Source organism: Salmo trutta, chromosome 30 (genome assembly GCF_901001165.1).
Source record: "Salmo trutta chromosome 30, fSalTru1.1, whole genome shotgun sequence".
Classification (NCBI taxonomy): Eukaryota; Metazoa; Chordata; class Actinopteri; order Salmoniformes; family Salmonidae; genus Salmo; species Salmo trutta.
The window spans coordinates 28,225,949-28,246,993 of record NC_042986.1 but is presented as its reverse complement, the minus strand read 5'-3'; the positions used below and the strand labels follow the sequence as shown (position 1 = coordinate 28,246,993).

Sequence of the window (21,045 nt, the reverse complement as noted above, 5' to 3'; positions counted from 1 at the left end):
TCTATGCATGCTATGAGGATGCGTCTAGGGATGCCGTCTGGACCAGCAGCCTTGCAAGGGTTAACCCACGTCGGCCACAGTCAAGGAGAGCAAACAGTCCTTGGTAGCGGGCCACATCGGTGGCACTGTGTTATCCTCAAAGCGGGCAAAGAAGGTTTTTAGCTTGTCCAGAAGCAAGACTGTGTCCGCGACGTGGCTTGTTTTGTAGTCCGTGATTGCCTGTAGACCCTGCCACATACGTCTCGTGTCTCAGCCATTGAATTGGGACTCCACTGTCTCTGTACTGATGTTTTGCCTGTGATTGCCTTATGGAGGAAATAACTACACTGATTGTATTCGGCCATATTCCCATTCACCTTGCCATGGTAAAATGCGGTGTTTCTCACTTTCACTTTTGCACCAATACTGACATTTATCCAAGGTTTTTGGTTTGGGTAGATTTCAATAGTCACAGTGTGTACAACATCTCCTATACACTTCCTGATGAACTCCGCCACCGTATCTGTGTATTCGTCAATGTTATTCTCAGAGGCTACCTGGAACATATCCCAGTCCGCATTATCAAAACAATCTTGAGGCATGGATTCCAATTGGTCAAACCAGCGTTGAATAGAGATGTGCCATCTCTTTGCACACTCTTGGCATTCTCTCAACCAGCTTCATGAGGTAGTCACCTGGATTGCATTTAAAATAACAGGTGTGCCTTGCTAAAAGTCAGTTTGTGGAATTTCTTTCCTTAATGTGTTTGAGTCAATCAGTTGTGTTGTGACAAGGTAGGGGTGGTATACAGAAGATAGCCCTATTTGTTAAAAGACCAAGTCCATATTATGGCAAGAACAGCTCAAATAAGCAAAGAGAAAGGACAGGATCATTACTTTAAAAACATGAAGATCAGTCAATCCGGAAAATGTAAAGAACTTTGAAAGTTTCTTCAAGTGCAGTCGCAAAAACCATCAAGCACCGTGACGAAACTGGCTCTCATGAGGACCGCCACAGGAAAGGAAGACCCAGAGTTACCTCTGCTGCAGAGGATAAGTTCATTAGAGTTACCAGCCTCAGAAATTGCGGCCCAAATAAATACTTCACAGGGTTCAAGTAACAGACCTCTCAACATCAACTGTTCAGAGGAGACTGCGTGAATCAGGCTTTCATGGCCGAATTGCTACAAAGAAACCACTACTAAAGGACACCAATAACAAGAGACTTGCTTGGGCCAAGAAACACGAGCAATGGACATTAGACCGATGGAAAACTTTCCTTTGGTCTGAAGTCCAAATTTGAGACTTTTGGTTCCAACCACCGTGTCTGAGACGCAGAATAGGTGAACGGATGATCTCCACGTGTGGTTCCCATCGTGAAGCATGGAGGTGTGATGGTGCTTTGCTGGTGACACTGATTTGTTTAGAATTCAAGGCACACGTAAACTAGTATGGCTATCATAGCATTCTGCAGCAATACACCATCCCATCTGGTTTAGGCTTAGTAGGACTATCATTTGTTTTTCAACAGGACAATGACCCAACACACCTCCAGGCTGTGTAAGGGCTATTTGACCAAGAATGAGAGTGATGGAGTGCTGCATTAGATGACCTGGCCTCCACAATTACCTGACAATCAGCCAACAAGTGATCAGCATATGTGGGAACTCCAAGACTGCTGAAAAAGCATTCCAGGTGAAGCTGGTTGAGAGAATGCCAAGAGTGTGCAAAGCTGTCATCAAGGCAAAGGGTGGCTACTTTGAAGAATCTAAAATATATTTTCATTTGTTTACTACATGATCCCATATGTGTTATTTCATGTAGAAAATACCTTGAATGGGTAGGTGTCCAAACTTTTGACTTGTACTGTATGTAAATTATACATGTATGCATTTCATTTTCAATACATTTGCAAAAACTGCTGGGGTATTGTCTGTAGATGGGTGAGAAAACATTATTTAAATCAATTTTGAATTCAGGCTGTAACGACAAAATGTGGCATAAATTAAGGGGTATAAATACTTTCTGAAGGCACTGTATATTTACCTGTCTTAACAGCTGAGAGCTGTGCAGAGCAAGCTCAGGTGCAGCAGCAGGGTGTGTGTATGTGGGGTGTGTGTTGTGTTGAACAGGTAGGGGTAGGGCAGAACGGTCTGTGTTCATGCGGTGCGTATTCTGCAGTTGTGTGTTCTGTTGTCCAGGTAGTGAGGCAGGGTGTGAGTGAACAGGGTGTGTGTGAGTAGGTTGTTGTGTGTGTGGGTGTGTCATAACACTCTGTTGCAAAACAGCAGGGTACATATGCAGGGGCTGTGGCAGTGTGGGTGCTGCCATGGCCAGCAGGGTTGTTGGTGAGGGTATCAAGGACACAGAGGTGGGTGGCACCAGAGCGTTCCCTATATGCAGGGGGGCAAGGGGCGAGACAGAGGGGGGCAGAGTGGCAGGCTGGCCTGGGGAGAGGTAGAGAGGGGGCAGAGATAGGGCAGTGGAGGAAGGGTAGGACTGGGGAACAGGGCAGGGGTGAGGGTAGGAGTCACATCCAGCCAGAGGTGTCACCACTTGGATGTTGGGATACGGTGAGGGAAACTGGGAGAAGAAAAGGGTAGAATATGAAAGCAATCAGAAACCAGGGTCTGGAGTATGGAACCCAATGGTGTTTCCAGTTATGTTCCATACTGCAAACCAATCAGGCAAGCAAAAGGAAAAAAAATACCATATTCCCAATATAGTGCACAGCTTTTGACAAAAGCACTGCACTATATGAGGTATAGGATGCCAGACAAAGCAAGAGATACCCCAAGCTATACTCAACTAAGGACCAAAGTCCTCTCAGCTTGAGGTCAACAGTTAAAAAAATATATACAGTACCAGTCAATAGTTTGGATACCTTCTCATTCAAGGTTTTTTTCTTTATTTTCACTATTTTCTACATTGTGTGTAGAAACTATGAAATAACATATGGAATCATGTAGTAACCAAAAAAAAGTGTTAAATCAAAATATATTTTAGATTCTTCAAACTAGTCACCCTTTGCCTTGACAGCTTTGCACACTCTTGGCATTCTCTCAACCAGCTTCACCTGGAATGCTTTCCCAACAGTCTTGAATGAGTTCCCACATATGCGGAGCACTTGTTGACTGCTTTTCCTTCACTCTGCGGTCCAAAGCATCTCAACCCTTAAATGAATAGATGTCTAAACCTTTGACTGGTACTGTACTTTAGTGGCCAAATGTAATTAGCACATCTTCTACGTACATAGAGTTGTCTACATGCAGTATGGTACCAAAAAAAAAGTGAATAAAGGACAATCCATCCCTGGTAGCAGTGAAAGTGAAAGGGAGGGGTTACCTGTGAAAGGTGTGTTGGGGGCAGAGAAGTGGACATCTGTAGTGGCTGCAACTGCAGAGGGTCAGAGGCCTGAGCCAATGGCTGCTGAGAAGGCAGTGCCTGGGCAGGCAGACTAGATAATGACTGGTGGTGCTGGGGAAGGCTTTGACCCCCAGGGACATTCTACAGACAGAGTACAAGAGAGCGAGCGAGAGAGAACAAGAAGTGGGGTGAGGGGTCAGTCTCCGGTTACATCTCTCAGTTGGACATCTGCTTTTCCTGCTATTGACCCAATCAGAATCAGGCTCACATTTCCCATCCTGTCCTTGTGCTTGGAGTCAGCCAGCATATGTGGCTGTTACTGCAGCACACTCCACAGACACAGAACAGGCCCGAGGGACTGAGGAGCTGGCAGATGCAGTGGATAAAAACACTATTGTTTTCATTATAGTTCCCATTATGTCTCCGTTTGGCCACGCTCAGATGAAACTCCTACTACTTGCTCTGTGATTGACCAAACGTCCTCATCCCAGGAGCACCTAAACAACCCCAACGTCCTCATCCCAGGAGCACCTAAACAACCCCAACGTCCTCATCCCAGGAGCACCTAAACAACCCCAACGTCCTCATCCCAGGAGCAACAGACAGGCAAACCAACAACAGTATTGTCATAACTAAACATTGCTCATCTGACACAAAGGACGTACAGTGCATTTGTTTTCTCTTCCTCCGACAATGTTATTTAGGTGATTTTGACAGTGTGTATTGAGACGAAGGGAGATCTACCTGGTTCAGGAAAGCTGAGTTGTGGAGATAGAGTTGGTACTATGAGAAATGAAAACACAGGGTCAGAGAACTGAAACTTTACTCAAAGGGGAGCACTGTACTGGGCGGTTACTCTCCACCAGGTTAGCTTTGGCCGGGGAGAGAGGTAATTACTTTTGCCCAACTACATGTCGATCCCTAGCCTTAAGCACTCCATGAAGAGAGACTCAGGTTGAAATTGGGCAACTTGCTAAGTTACTAAAGACTCCTTCAACTTCATATTTAACTCACCTGCTGGCCTGGGGGTGGGGCCACCTGTGCCTGGCTGTGCTGTGCAGTAGTCCCAGTCTGTTGTTGCACTATGGGGGCCACTGGGTAGGTCTGTGGGTCTGCGGCCTGCTGTGGAGCCTGAGCAGATGGACAGGCCTGACCCATCACACTGGGTTGGAGTGATGTGTAGCCTTGCACCGTTGCAGCCTGTGTGGGTGGGTAGCTCTGTGAAGCAGCATGTTGTATGTGTGGGGCTGAGGGTGGGTAGCTCTGTGAAGCAGCATGTTGTATGTGTGGGGCTGAGGGTGGGTAGCTCTGTGAAGCAGCATGTTGTATGTGTGGGGCTGAGGGTGGGTAGCTCTGAGAAGCAGAGTTCTGTTGCCCCATCAGGGGTACAGAATTGGGGTAACTCTGGAGGGTTGAACCTTGCTGCACAGTATGGGCAGGTGACTGGTAGCGCTGGACAACTGGAGTCTGTTGGACAGTAGGCTTGACCATTGGCTGGCTGTGTTGGGGTAGGGGGACCTGCACAGTCTGTTGGCTGTGATGCATGGGACTAGACTGGCCAGGCTGCAGAATGGGAGGCATGGCTTTGTCTGAGAGGCTGTGTGGGGCTGGGCAAGGCTGGACTGGGGGAGAAACAACAGAAGCTAGAGGTTGTGTTGCTACACTGGGGGTCCGAGTAGGGAGACTGGGTATAGGTACTGTGTGGACCACAGTCGGGGCTACAAATGCACAACTCTGTGTGGGTGCAGTCTGTTGGAGATGCCCCACTGGAGCGGAGTAGTTCTGTGCAGCTGGTTGTGAGGGTTTTGTTGCTGCTGCTGCTGCTGCTGCTGCTGCTATGGTAGCTGCCAATACAGTCTGTTGGACAGACAAGGCTGCTGCTGCTGAGAAGCTTGCTGGTGTTGGGTTTTGTTGCAGAGTTGGAGCTGCGTAGCTCGCTGCAGTTTGAGTCAGCTGTTGCAGAGCTGGAGCAACATAACTCTGTGGAGTTGGTGTCCGCTGGATTGGCATTGTTGCTGCTGTGTAGCTTGCTGCAGTGTGTGGCTGCTGCGGGGGCGTAGTTGTCGCTGAAAAGCTTGCTGCAGGCTGTTGAAGTGGTACATTTGCAGTTGTATAACTTGCTGCTATTGCGGTCTGTTGCTGAGGTGGAGCTGGGTAGTTCTGTCCGGTATGATTCTGTTGCAGAGGAACGTTTGATGCCGAGTAACTTGCTGAGGCTGGGGTGTGTTGCAAAGCTACAGCTGAGAAGCTGGCTGTGGTGGGTGTCTGCTGAATGACCTGGGGAGCGGTGGGGTAGCTGTGGCCAGGCTGGAGGTATTGCAGGTGGGTGTGCAGGGCCGGGGCAGAGGCAGGCTGGCTCTGGAGAGACACGTGGTTCTGGAGCAAGGTGTGCACAGCACTGGACTGAGAGGAGAGAGAGAGAGACATGTTAAAGGACAAAGACACATTGGGGGCGCTTTTAGGCCCTCGTTAAAATGTACTGTATTTGACAGTGACGTAAAATATTTCTGAATGAACACATCTAAATCTACAAACTTGGAACAATAGACATCCTCTACAAGAGAAAAACCAATATGAGCCAAAACAAATACACAGGATGTCAATGATAATGAGTGGCTGAAGGATTAAAATAAAGTTTTTAAAAACACCCAGACAATGGCAGGGTTAACAGAGGCAGCAGGTGTGCACTACAATAAGGAGGTATGGGAAAGGGAAGAGGGGACATGAGAGGTTAGAGGGGACACAGCAGCATTCATTCCCTTGGTTTGCAGCAGCCATCTGTTCATTCACTGAGGACGTTCCATGGGTAAGTTGATATGAGCGGGTGTAGAAGGATGGGTTTGCATTCTGGCATTCAGTCAGTAAAGCAGAAAGAGAAGACATTAACAGGCCAGCTCAAGTTGGCAGCGGGTTAAACAGTTAGTTAGTCAGCAGTATCTATGGTCCTCCAGAGAACCAGCTTGTCCCAAAGCGCACCAGTAGAACCATGGACTTCTATGGTAGTTTGAAGCTGAGCGGAAGAGAGAGCAGGGTCCAGTCCCATGACAGCACTAAAACAGAGCCCCTTCTACAGGTCTAAGCAGGGAGTGAAGTCTACAGGAGTCAGTTCTACAGGTTGAGCTGAGGGCATCTCAATAGTCTAAAGTAACTTCCTCTCCTCACCTGCTTTACCACATCTGCACTGACATCAAGGAATTGGACAGATGAAAGCAAATTCATTGTTGGCATCTACCATATTACTTTCACCTATCCTTTGTTGTCTGTTCAGTGCAGATGAATGAAAGACACTGAGCGAAAGCTACTTTAGACTATTGTGAGATGCAGCCCTAGTCTCCCTGTGTGACCTACCACTCCCGGGGGGCCGGTAGCTCGGTGCTCCCCAGCGCAGTAGCTGGCTCTGCGGTCCTGTGTGGGCCTGGCCAGAGGAGGTGTAGTGTGGCCACCACTGAAGCTGCCTCTCTGGAGTAAGTTCAGACTCCCATCCCCATAGTTCTTGGCAGGCTGCTGGGCTGCAGGCAGGTGGAGGAGGGAGGGTTGGCCCTGGTTGGATAGGGTGGTTTTACAGCTGATGATGTTCATCAGGTTCTGTTGTAGTAAGAAGAGGTCAGAGCAGTCACTTCCTATGTGACTTTGACCTTTCACCCCTCCTGACCCTGCGGTTGTCGCTACCCCACAGGGGTGTGGTGGAAAGGGAAAGGCGATGTGCTGCTGCTTGTGCCCCCCCTCTTGTGACTTCAGCAGCAGCAGAGAGAAGCAGGCCTGGCAGAGGTGCTTTCTGGGTGCGCCTTGGTGGTGCTGATGGGCAGAGTTTAGACTCAGCAGGGTGCTGAAGTCTGAATGCCTCCGCCTACCTGACACAGATTTAACCCTGCTCGCATTGGTGGCTTCCAATGTCTGGGATTCCACAGAAGTGTCACTATGACGCCGGGCCTCAGAGTGTGTGGGGTCAGGGAGGGCCAGGAGGAGGGTGGCAGGCAAAGCACTCGGAGAAGGGAAGCCGTCCTCTGCCTCGGAGAGGAACTCAGAGGAGCTGCTCTCTGTTTGGTTGTCTGGTGATGTGGGGGCAGGACTGGCAGATCTCTGTGGGCTGCAGGGCCCAGAGGTCAGAGGTTGCAGGAGCTTATGAAGAGTGATGTTGTTGCCTCTTAGAGTGTCAATGACAGAGGCACTCCCTCTCCTTGCCCCTGCACCTACCCCCACTCGGAGCTCTGGCCCTAGGGCTCCTTTCCACCCCTCGCCCTTTTCACAGGAGCGGGGGCGTGCTGAAGCCAAATATAGACCACTGCGGTGATGCTGAGCCCATACAGGGACCCACAGGCAAAACATATGTTACTCAAAACACAATCAAAAAATGGATTGAAGAAATTCGACACATACACAAAAACATGAAAATGGAATAGGGTGGAGATTAATTGGGGAATTCTGAGCAAATGAGCTGCAGTGACTCTTTAGGTTGGGCATAAACATAAATGTGCCTATATTATTACATTTGTAATAAAATGAGAATCCAAATGTGTGAGCATATGCCACATACATATGCATGTGATGGGTATTACTGTGCAAATGAGGATGTACTTTATGTGCACGTGCATGTATGGTATGTCCTGTGTGTGTATTAGTGGGGTATGATAATGACCCTGTGTATAGTGCACGTGCCCTTGGTGCGAGTGTGTGGTACAGACCTGCTGCGTTGCCATGGTGATGGGCTCCACCAGGGACTGGTAGAGGACATTGTGTTGGCTGCTGTGGGAGTCAGAGTACACAGCGGAGCCCAGGCCGCTGTCAAACGTACTGTCTGCTACAGACATACAAAGATTGGGGGTTAGTCTTTACACACAATGGAGACTGAGCGAGAAAGGTTACTCAGACAAATAAACAAGCACAAACCACTGTATAATAGAAAGGCCACTGTCAAAGACTAATTCCACCGCGTGACACAGAGAGCACGGTGTCAAGTGTATGTGACAGGGGGAGGTGTAAGTCTAGTGTGGATACACTCGTTGCATGTCATTCCGCATGATGTGTGTATCAGTGGTGTCTCACATGTGACAGAGGTGGCGCTGGCTGGAAGGTTACACAGCCTGGCGTGCTGGTCTGCCTCTGGCTCCTCAGGCTCCAGCAGAGGGGGCTGTACTGCCTGTGTAGCCCCAGCAGAGGCCCCCTGGGCTGGGGCTGACTGGGCCCCGAGTCCTGCCTCTCCTATATCCACTGTAGGTCCTGCCAATACAGACCTCTCTCTCCTCCATTTGATCAGCGCTACACGGTCTCGGATAGACTTCCCCACGATCTTAGCATCACTCTCATGGAAGAACCCAGATTCCACCTATCGGGGAGAGGAGTGTAGGAAGAAGAGTATTTTTAGAGTCAATGTGTTAGAGGAAGAGGAGAGAAAACAGGAGAGAGATGGGAGGAGGGAGCAGGAAAGGGAAGAGATGGAGAATCTATTTTGAGAAAGGGGGGGGATTTAAAAGCTGGGTTCAGAGGGTTCAGACAGAATAGTCTGCCTCTGTGTAGAATACAACAGGATAAAGGACAGGTGCATTTAAACCAGGGGGTAGGCAACTAGACTCAGCCGCGGGCCGATTTTTATTGGAGAAAATATTAGTGGGGCTGGAACATAATTATAATTTGTACACTGCAAATTGACCACAACCCAAACAGTAGTACTGAGCGATTAACAGAAATCGTCAGTTATTTTTCATTTTTTAAACAACTAATTGACTAACATCGTTTTTTTCTCCTTCTGTGCACTCAATACACAGTTTCTCTAGAGATAAATTCAATCAAGCACAAACTGCGATGTAGTAGGAAAATGGGGCAATTAACTACAAAGGCCATAATCCATTGCGCGCCTACTTGTCCAGTCTGGATTTCTTTTATGCCTCCTACGTAAAAGACAGAAGAACACGCGAACGAAAGAGAACTCACGAAGCAACTTCTCTGTGAAAATACATGATCTAAGTGATTGATAGTTGGTATTCAGCAGTCAAAAGTATGCCTTATTTACTTTGAAGAACTACTAAAATAGTGATTCTGTCAGACAGCAGCTCTATAGAGATGAGATGACTTGAAAAATAAATAAGTCTTAAAATAAAACAAATGTAATATACACAACTGAAATATTTGAAAATAATGTGAATAAATAGTAAATAGGTAGTAGCGGGCAGTCACTACCATCATGGGACTTGTTTTATTCTGTGTTTACAGCATTCAACTCACATAAACGCATACAGCATTTCATGTTCATTTATTGGGATACTTGGGAACAGATTTCCTAAAAGTTTTTTGGGTTTTTGCTGTTATAATTTACAAAAAACTTTGTGGGGGCCAATGGGCCATCTGTTGCCAACCCTCTATTTAGACCATGGAAAATATGGAAGGGTAAAATAAGGAGTTCTTTTTTTAAAGGAGGTTTGGAATTAAAGGACTCATTAATAGGAATCATGGCCTGCCACAAAACATTTCAAAAAGCTTTCTGTTTTGGCACAGGTGGGCAAATGTATTTATTTCATTGACTACAAGTCCCATATCTTTAACACAACCATTTTGCTTTTAAGACCTTTGTTCACAGTAATTTAAGATGTAGTCATTTAATCAACACAAAACTGAATAAAACCTGTCATAAACCATGTCCTGAATAAGAAACCAAAGGAGCTCTGAGTAGCAGAGTGCATGACCGGAGACAAGAGCCCCGTCGATAAAGAAACTACATCTCCCATGGTGCCCGTCTGTAGAGAAAATAGTCATTGTAGTGTGACAAGGGGTGATTGGAGAGGGAGCGTGCAGATTGCGGCCCACAGTACAATGAGGATGCGCTTTCTCCCCCTCTCCTCCAAAACGCCTGTTACAGCTAGACCAAAATTCCCCCAGCATGGGGAGATTCAGGATAGAGGGAGGAAAGCAGGTCAGCTTGCTGTCTGACAAAATAATCGATGGCCCTGATTCTCAGTAACACTAAGCACTGCAGCCGGATCCATTCACAACGGAAATGAACACTCATGACAGCCTGGCCCGTTGACAAAAGGACAGGTTAACACACACAAACCCAAGCCTGTCCCACACACAAATAGCCTACAGGGTAAAATAAACACTATCGAATCTATTCACAGCTTAAAAACATCATAGAGAAACTCATGAGCTCACTAATACAAACACAGACAACCATAAAATGCAAGTCACCCAGACATGGTCAAACAATGACAATGGTTAGTGGATGTTCTTCCTGACTTGATGGAATAGACTGATGCTGAGGCACGAGAAGAGAGATTCAAACCAGGCACATCTCTGGTGACCATCACAATGAGATATGAAGAAGAATACAAATGAAGAGAAGTCTGCTCATGGCCGTTTTGAACAGTCGGTACACAACATAAGAGGACAAACAGATGGAGTTAATCCAGGCCAAAATAAAGACAAAGCTTCTTCCTTTTCTACAATTAACACCACAGAGGTAAACAACATGACCAAAAGTATGTGGACACCGGCTTGTCAAACATCTCATTCCAAAATGGGGTTGAAACCAACAACCTATGACGGTGCCACGTTGAAAGACACTGAGCTCGTCAGTAAAGCCATTCTAATGCCAATATTTGTCATGTTGTTTGCATGGCTGTGTGCTTGATTTTATACACCTGTCAGCAACGGGTGCGACTGAAACAGCCGAATCCACTAATCTACTTTGCCCTCTATAACCCTCTTCGCCATCTGCAAGCATCCAGTGAGACGATTTCTAGTTTCACTACAGAGGCAGTGTTTTAGCCCAGTGCTCCTCAACCTGGTATAAAGCACATACCTGCTTTCACTTAAACAGCTTGGACAAAGTCTGAAATAAGTTAGATGTGGGGTCTGAGAACAATCTACAGGAGAAAACAGTAGCTAGGTCCATCAGAAATATAAAACCACACCAAGGGCCTGAGCACTCTAATCTTATCGCTGGGTAACTTAAGTACAGAGAGAGAGAAATATGCTGCCTCTCTGACCCAGTGTTGTGTCACAAGGTATGAACAGGTTTTATCTGATGGTGGATGTTCGTTGGAAAAAAACATGCAAACAGAAAGAAAAAAAGAAAAGCGCAATCACTGGACTCCTGGAAGTACAAATCGTATCACTGCCAATCTGCATGAGGGCACATTCCCTGATGAGATCAGAGCACTGTTGGCACACTGTCTGCCTGGACTCAACACAGACCCCTGCTGCCCTACACGACAAGTAACCCAACACAGACCCCTGCTGCCCTACACGACAAGTAACCCAACACAGACCCCTGCTGCCCTACACGACAAGTAACCCAACACAGACCCCTGCTGCCCTACACGACAAGTAACCCAACACAGACCCCTGCTGCCCTACACGACAAGTAACCCAACACAGACCCCTGCTGCCCTACACGACAAGTAACCCAACACAGCCCCCTGCTGCCCTACACGACAAGTAACCCAACACAGCCCCCTGCTGCCCTACACGACAAGTAACCCAACACAGCCCCCTGCTGCCCTACACGACAAGTAACCCAACACAGCCCCCTGCTGCCCTACACGACAAGTAACCCAACACAGCCCCCTGCTGCCCTACACGACAAGTAACCCAACACAGACCCCTGCTGCCCTACACGACAAGTAACCCAACACAGCCCCCTGCTGCCCTACACGACAAGTAACCCAACACAGCCCCCTGCTGCCCTACACGACAAGTAACCCAACACAGCCCCCTGCTGCCCTACACGACAAGTAACCCAACACAGACCCCTGCTGCCCTACACGACAAGTAACCCAACACAGACCCCTGCTGCCCTACACGACAAGTAACCCAACACAGACCCCTGCTGCCCTACACGACAAGTAACCCAACATGGTTACATTTGATGAATAATGACAAACACAACGACTTCAGAAATATTGTGATGAGGATCAAAGAATCAGAAATTCTAAAATATATTCTTATGCAGGTCAAATTCATACTCTACCTTGGATTGTCTGTTCAACCAGTCTAACGCTATAATCCACCCATGTCTTCAACCATCCAACTTACCATCTCTTGGGCCACGCCCTCTGGGGTCTCTTTCTCCAGTTCAAAGGTGAACTCAATTGCTCCACTCTCCTTGTACTTCCCCTTCAGCTTCTTGGGGTCTTCCACCCACAGTTTCAGGGCGATAGCTGCCTTCTTCCCATCATCCTCCTCTGCCAGCTCCACTCGCACCCCTGTGTCCTCCGCAAAGAAGGCGTGGTTCAGCAGGTCCTTTATAGAGTACCTGGGAGAAAGGAACAAGTAAAACAACCTTCACCACTGTGATAACATAGCATGGCTCCAACTGATCTTCTGTTGTCATTTCAGAGATTAGGCCAACATTAAATATAAATTAATGAGACGAAAGTCAAAGTCTGAAAGTACAAAGTGACTCAATAGTTATGTCATGCACGAGCTGAAAAACAGACTCCGCTGGGCACCAATGTTTTCAGTGTTTCCGTCTGTACACAGCCATAAGAACAGGATAAGCCCTTATCTAAGAGTACCCTCCGTTTATTAGCTGCCAGGACAAGGACAGAGAGCACAGCACACAATAACCTCAGTATGAAAACCTGCCACAGAGGGGGTTCTAAGGGATATTTTCTCCTCCGTATCAAACCAATTATTATTCGGGAGGGTAGATTGCAATGTTGTTGAGAGCCCCGACTATCATCGCTGGGGTTATAGGACGTGGGCAGGTGAGGCAAGGTGCGGAGGGACAGCAGGGCACCTTGGGGGCCCTGTGGCAGAGAGGCGGGTACAGTCACTCACCGCTCCTCTTTCTTTTGGCAGATGCACTCGCCAATAATCTCCTTGATTTCAGGATCCACAACTTTGTTAAAGCTGGCAGGCTTCACTCCCTGAGAACAGAGAAAATAAAAATAATTCAGAGGGAAGGCCGGACTCAGTGGGTAAGTATTGTGGGGGAAATAACAAAGGGTGAAAACACAGAGCGAGATGGCCACACATATATATATATATATATATATATATATATATATATATATATAGTCACCAGAACAGCATGATAATATGACCAAAGGTTAGATTGTTTCCAAATGTGGTCTTAGTTTGCACACCTCATTTTAAGTTATGGCATTCTGACTTTGGGAGTTTTCTTGATATGGAGACATGCACAAAACGACTCCATAAAAACCTATATCACATTTCAGGTGTCGTCTATATCACTTGTCTGATCGTTAATGATTTAATCAAGCCACTTTCCGCAACTATATGGACAAAAATATATATTTTTTTAAAATAGGCTTTTCAGGAACTGGCACATTCATACAGATGCTAATATGTACTGCATGTAGTCTGGTTTATAGCTATTGAGGTTTCCCTTTGATAAAGGAGCTATAAATAACCTTCTCTGGTCTCTCCAGGGCACTGATATGCATAGAGTAAAGAAGACTCAGTGAAACAACGCTGCTGCTTCGAGAAAGAGGGGGTTATGTGTTTAACAGCAGGTGGATATAGCCTGGTAGCCTGGTCCCAGATATGTACAGTGCATTCAGAAAGCATTCAGGCCCCTTCACGCTTTCAACATTTTGTTACGTTACAGCCTTAATCTAAAACTGATTAAATAGTTATTTTCCTCAATCTACACAATACCCCATAATGACAAATCCAAAACGGTTTTTTAGAAATATTTGCAAATGCATTAAATAAAAAAGTGAAATGTGACATTTGCATAAGTATTCAGATCCTTTACGCAGAACTTTGTTGAAGCAGCGATTACAGCCTTGAGTCTTCTTGGGAATGACGCTACAAGCTTGGCACACCTGTATTTGGGGAGTTTCTCCCATTCTTCTCAAGCTCTGTCAGGTTGGATGGGGAGCATCGCTGCACAGCTATTTTCAGGTCTCTCCAGAGATGTTCGATCAGGTTCAAGTCCGGGCTCTGGCTGGGCCACTCAGGGACATTCAGAGACCTGTCCCGAAGCCACTCCTGCATTGTATTGGCTGTGTGCTTAGGGTTGTTGTCCTGTTGGAAGATGAACCTTCAACCCTAGTCTGAGGTCCTGAGCAGGTTGTCATCAAGGATCTCTGTACTTTTCTCTGTTCATCTTTCCCTCGATCCTGACTAGTCTCCCAGTCCCTGCCACTGAAAAACATCCCTACAGAATGATGCTGCCACCACGCTTGACCATAGGAATAGTGCCAGGTTTCCTCCAGACATGACAATTGGCATTCAAGCCAAAGAGTTCAATCTTGGTTTCATCAGACCAGAGAATCTTGTTTCTCATGGTCAGAGTCCTTTAGGTGCCTTTTTGGCAAACTGTCATAAGGCTGTCATGTGCCTTTTATGAGGAGTGGCTCCATCTGGACACTACCATAAAGGCCTGATTGGTGGATGCTGCAGAGATGGTTGTCCTAGAAGTTTCTCCCATCTCCTCAGAGGAACAACTTTGTCAGAGTGACCATTAGGTTCTTGGTCACCTCCCTGACCAAGGCCCTTCTCCCCCGATTTCTCAGTTTGGCTGGGCGGCCAGCTCTAGGAAGAGTCTTGGTGGTTCCATACTTCTTCCATTTAAGAATGATGGAGGCCACGGTTCTTGAGGACCTTCAATTCTTCCGCAAATCTTTGCCTCGACACAATTCTGTCTTGGAGCTCTACGGAGAATTCCTTCGACCTCATTGCTTGGTTTTTGCTCTGACATGCAATGTCAACTGTGGGATCTTATAGACAGGTGTGAGCATTTCCAAATCAGTTGAATTTATCACAGATGGACTCCAATCAAGTTGAAGAAACATCAAGGATGATCAATGGAAACAGGATGCACCTAAGCTCAATTTCAAGTCTCATAGCAAAGCGTCTGATTACTTACATAAATAACGTAAGTCTGTTTGATATATTCAATACATTTGCAAAAAAATATTTAAAATCAATTTTAGAAGGCTGTAACGTAAAAATAAAAAAAAAGGGAAAAAGGGAAGGGGTCTGAATACTTTCTGAATGCACTGTATATGCCTTAGCCAACTGCTCTGCCTATCCTTATCATAGGCATGTGCTTTAGAGCCAAGTCCTCTGATTATCATTGATAAGGCTAGTCAGAATAGTCAGCTAAAGCACAGATCTGAAACCAGGATAAGGTGAGTCATTCCATTCCAGCAGTGCCTGCCAAGTTTAAAGAGTGCAAAATCAATACCCTTCATCAAATATATCATGACTCCGAACACTCCCACCCCCCGATCTAAAAACAGTTTGCTGCATGCTTTCTTCCTCACTGGCATGGAGTGGAATACACCCTCAAGGCTGGATCTGTGAAGAACTGGTGGGGGTTCTAGATAGGGCTGCGGCGGTCACAGAATTTAGTCAGCCGGTGATTGTCAAGCAAATAACTGCCAGTCTCAAGGTAACTGACCGTTAATTAACACATTTAGCATCTCCTGGCTTGCACACATAGCCTACAAGCCCAATGATGCAGACCTTTGGATTTAGACTTAAATAGTATGAAGAATACAATTGAACAAAGCAGAAAAATATAAGAAGTATACTTTCTTCAAATCAAATTCTATTTGTCACATGTGCAGAATACAACAGGTATAGAACATTCCATGAAATGCTTACTTACAAGCCCTTAACCAACAATGCAGCTCAAGAAATAGAGTGAATAAAAAAAGGTACTAAATAAACTAAATTAAATAAATAAATAAATAAATAAATACAGGAAATGTACATAATAACATACACAGGGGGTACCGAGTCAATGTGCGGGGGTACAGGTTAGTCGAGGTCATTTGTAAAGGGACTATGCATAGATAATAAACAGCAAGTAGAAGCAGTTAAAAAACAAAGCTGGGGGGGGGGGGGGGTCAATGCAAATAGTCCAGGTAGCCATTTGATTAGCTGTTCAGCAGTCTTATGGCTTGGGGGGGGTAGAAGCTGTTAAGGAGCCTTTTAATCCGCCTAGTATATAGGTCCTGGATGTCAAGAAGCGTGGCCCCAGTGATGTACTGGGCCGTACACACTACCCTCTGTAGCGCCTTATGGTCAGATGCCGAGCAGTTGCCATAGCAGGCGGTGATGCAACTGGTCAGGATGCCATCGATGGTGCAGCTGTAGAACTTTGAGGATCTGGGGACCCAAGCCAAATCTTTTCAGTCTCCTGAGGGGGAAAAAGGTGTTTTTGTGTCCTCTTCACAACTGTCTTGGTGTGTTTGGACCATGAAAGTTTGTTGGTGATGTGGACACCAAGGAACTTGAAACCCTCGACCCACTCCACTTGTCCCGTCGATGTGAATGGAGGCGTGTTCGGCCCTCCTTTTCCTGTAGTCCATGATCAGCTACTTTGTCTAGTTCACATTGAGAGGTTGTTGTCCTGGCACTACACTGCCAGGTCTCTGACCTCCCTATAGGCTGTCACATCATTGTCGGTGATCAGGCCTAACACTGTTGTGTCGTCAGCAAACTTAATGGCGTTGGAGTCGTGCTTGGCCACGCAGTCATGGGATAAACAGGGAGTACTGGAGGGGATTAAGCATGCACCCCTGACGGGCCCCAGTGTTGAGGATCAGCATGGTGGATGTGTTGTTACCTACCCTTACCGCCTGAAGGTGGCCCGTAAGAAAGTCCAGAATCCAGTTGCAGAGGGAGGTGTTTAGTCCCAGGGTCCTTAGCTTAGTGATGCACTTTGCGGCACTATGGTGTTGAATGCTGAGCTGTAGTCACTCTCACATAGGTGTTCCTTTTGTCCAGGTGGGAAAGGACAGTGTGGACTGCGATTGAATCATCTGTGGATCTGTTGGGGCGGTATGCGAATTGGAGTGGGTCTAGGGTTTCTGGCATGATGGTGTTGATGTGAGCCATGACCAGCCTACCAAAGTATGAGGGAGTGCGCACAAACGTTGGCCTGTGTGTTTTGATTTTTAATACATTCTAAAAGATACATGATGCGATTAATTATGGTTTGAAAAAAGTTGCATGAAAGGCCAGAGCTCTGCTTTGTTTCTTGTGCAGGCTGTACACACTTTATCAGTCTCTCGTTCACAATTTGACAAGCACTTGATAATGCGTCAAATTTCCCGGCAGCATTACCTTTGTGTGGCCTAACACACCTAAAACAAATCCATGCCTTTTGTGGCTTTTGTGCCCTTGGGCTGCATATAATAATTTGAATTCCCTTCTCCCTGCGTGTTTTGAAGCACCTCTCACTCACGTGATCGGGTCTTTCTCACAGGCTACAAGTGAAGAACACACCGGGGACGCAACTGCGCGCATCCATTCCGAGGCACATATTGAAGATATTGGAAGAACTGTCCACATTTACTTTGTCAGCCAACAAGATGAGTAGGCCTAATGAACAACAAAAGCACTAGCCTATGTCATTCTACTATCCTCCATTGTACAAAAGTTGACTTATTCTATACTGTGCGAGAAATAAATATTCCAAACATAGTCTGGGACAGTTGTGGGATGCGATAGATCCCACATTAATACAGCCACTGGCATAAAAAAAAAAACATTTTTACGCAATGAGGCTGATGCAACAGATCAGAATGTTTAGCTTACAATGTTGATGAACTATTAGGCTATTTCTTCACATTATAAGCACAGCAATGCACACACACACGGCAGTAGGCTATAAGCGCAAATGTTCCATTAGCGGGAAAACACCATTATCAAGACAAGCAATGTGCTTAATATTAGGAAATTTGAGATAATAGGAATAGTCTATAGAAAGCTGATAGGATCCTCCTCTTTTTAATAGAAGCCATCACTATTTTCTCACGCAATTGCATAGCCTATAGAAATGTTGCGCAACATGAGCTCTCATGAAGTGTTTGATTAGAATTTCTATTACATTGATGTCAGCGTGATTAGAGGGACAATAGAGAGTGCTGAGTACCAGGCAGTCAGCATGTTTGGTAGGCTACGAATGACCATCAGCAGCATCAGAGCTTGGAGAAGCCTAATTACAAAAACTAAACGGTTACGTGGAATTTGACTGCCTTCATGACTCACTACCGCTGGTGTGGCGGTAATATGGTCACCATAACAGCCCTGGGCAGTGCCACATGGCACGTCATAACCATCTTTACTGTCCAGTAAGCTTGTCATACTAGGGAGTTATTCAAGTATCAAAACCCATGGGGCTCTAGTAACATAACCCCTTCCTTGGAAAGACCTTGCATTTCCTTACATTCAATGGGGCATTTCCATTGAGGAATAGTGTACCATGAAAGCCATGATAAATACAGTTGCTATCATCAAACCATCCTCTTTCGTAATAACCCAATCGACTGAGTTTAATCTAAAGCTAATTTTCTCATGGTCACGTTTGTGTGAGCTGAACATGGATAAAACACTTGGCTTTTCAAAAATCCTTTTCAAAATCCACTATAAAATACCTTTTATAAAAATAAAATAAAATAAAAAAAGCCTTTTCAAAATCCACTATAAAATACCAAGCCTGGCTTAGATGTTTCATGATGTTCTATTATTTCTAGTAGTTGTCGTATATTATCTCCAATGTATCATCCATGTTAAAAATAAATAAAGTGATCAGGATGAAAAATACTGGTAAAACCCTTTAAGTTCTGAGTGCTATGCATTGCTAGTATTTTTGCATCACAATATTGAAGTGTAAGGGGCCTCCAGTTTTTTTAGTTTTTTTTTTTAGATATAAAGACCCAGTCTATTTGCCATCTTGTTTTAATAACAGAAAAAGCAGACCTTCCTACTGAGTACCTGACAGACTGCCATTTCTATAGGAGTAGTTAAAACAACAATGGAGCTTTTCTACCAGGTATTTGTCATCCTGATCTGACAGTTTTTTTTTACATAGATGATACATTGGAGATAATATACGACAACTACTAGAAAATATACGACAACTACTAGAAATAATAGAACATCATGAAACATCTAAGGTTTTTCCAGACTGAAAGGATGTAATAGCCTCAAAGTAATTTGAGTAATCTGTAATTTGGCCTTCGCACTGATCTTTAATTTGTTAATTTTCCATTTTGTATATTATTTGGAAAAAATTCCTTAACAGTCTTCATTCAGTGGGAGAGGATGATACGGAAAAGAGAACATCTGCCTAAAATAATTAGCTTCCTCTTTTAAAATATAATTCGGAGAATCATAGATGACTCGTCTTCAGTAACGAGTTTCTACAAATTATTTTGTTAGCGTTCCTGTATTGGAAATTCAGGAAGAATTTTGTGCATTTTTCTCCATATTCCATCCAGTTTGCTTTATTTTTGTAATAGATTACATCAGATCGTTCTTGAATAAGTTCAAGTTTGTTTTTCCTCCAACTTATTTTGTATCTCTGTAGTATCGTCTTTATTGCCATCTACCTGTACTATTAGTTCATGGATTTCCCTTGTTAGTCTTGTCTCTTTAGCCAGAAACTGCTTTTTTATTGTTGATGAATATTGAATGACCTCTGAAGGTACATTTAAAAAGGTATCCCAAACAATAAGGGGATTTGCTGAACCTATATTATACTGGAGAAATTCAGTTATAAAATTATTTTGTCTTATTTTTAACTAAGTTGTCCTCCAGTAAACGTGGATTAAATTTCCAATATCCCTGTCCACGTGGGGAAAAAAAATAAAATAAAAAATAAAAAATAAAAAAAATAAAAAAAAAATCGCTAAGAGTTATGTGAATGCCAACTAGATGATGAGCCGATCGCATTCTGTCTCCTATTAAAACTTTAACCTTTGATGCAAGAGAGATAATCAAGCTAGTCGTCTTGACTACTTGTCTAAGTCTCCTCCTTGTATATCTCACTAGGTCTGGGTTTTTTTAGTCTCCAAATTTCCACTATTTCTAATGTGTCCATAATATTTGTGATTTCCTTAAGGGCATGGTGATGATAGTCTGTAGAGTGATTACCTTTACGGTCCATTGAGGTACTTAACACTGTTATAGTCTCCTACCATAATGACATGATCATTTGTTGCCTGCAAGTTCAATAAATTGGTATGTTTTCAAAGTAGTATGGATCATCCTAATTTGGACCATATAAATTGAGCCAAATCTCCTTTTCATCCACTTTCATATTCAAAAGGGTCCACCTTCCTTGCGAAGCGTCCCTGACTATTTGCACTTTCAGATCGAAATTTTTGTTAATTAATATCACACCTTTTGAGTTCCTTTGTCCACAACAGAAAATTTCACCACCCCATTCCTTTTTCCACACAACTTCATCTAAGGATGTAGAGTGAGTTTCCTGTAAACAGTATTTGTTATATTCCTTTTCTTTTAGCCATGTAAAGACTGATCTTTTTTAATAATCTGCTAAACCGTAACAATTATAACTGGCTATACTTATTTCACCCCTTACCATTACTAGATACTATTCTCAGTCTAAATTGACCATAATTAGTGCTTATAATACATCTGATGGCAGTATCTTTACGACAGTCAAAATTAGAGCTTTCAAATTGTCTGATATTTAGAATTCAAGAAATAGGTTCTAGCAATATTTGTTTTATTCCCTTGCCTGTTTGCCTGTGAGCCAATGCCACAGATGTTAGAAAATTGAGACAAGATATTGAGTAAATCTGAGTAGGATCATGTGTATGATATGTGATTTAGTGGATGTGTGGATGTGATTTAGTGAGTGTGTGCACGATGTCTGCATAAGAGTAGGACTACAATGTGTGATGTCCAAATAAATAATAACACCGCCAATTTGCATGGTTGAGTGTGTGTGTGTAACATGTAGTGCATATTG

At 44.7% G+C, this 21,045-nt stretch overlaps 1 protein-coding gene across 8 annotated transcripts in view; it reads right to left on the bottom strand.

Moving 5' to 3' along the window:
- The window catches only part of LOC115168417 (serine/threonine-protein kinase WNK2), an 83,650-nt gene that overhangs the window by 20,438 nt on the left and 42,167 nt on the right, over positions 1-21,045 (bottom strand). For 5 of the 8 annotated variants that reach the window (XM_029723665.1, XM_029723668.1, XM_029723669.1 and 2 more), the window contains exons 6-14: positions 13,119-13,207; positions 12,372-12,591; positions 8,388-8,667; positions 8,027-8,142; positions 6,693-7,637; positions 4,359-5,747; positions 4,089-4,127; positions 3,324-3,485; positions 2,025-2,561 (exon numbers count right to left, since the gene is read on the bottom strand). In XM_029723665.1, the coding sequence (XP_029579525.1) occupies positions 2,025-2,561; positions 3,324-3,485; positions 4,089-4,127; positions 4,359-5,747; positions 6,693-7,637; positions 8,027-8,142; positions 8,388-8,667; positions 12,372-12,591; positions 13,119-13,207 (3,777 nt within the window). The remainder of the gene's footprint in view (positions 1-2,024; positions 2,562-3,323; positions 3,486-4,088; positions 4,128-4,358; positions 5,748-6,692; positions 7,638-8,026; positions 8,143-8,387; positions 8,668-12,371; positions 12,592-13,118; positions 13,208-21,045) is intronic. The other 3 variants (XM_029723666.1, XM_029723671.1, XM_029723672.1) reach the window with 3 other exon arrangements.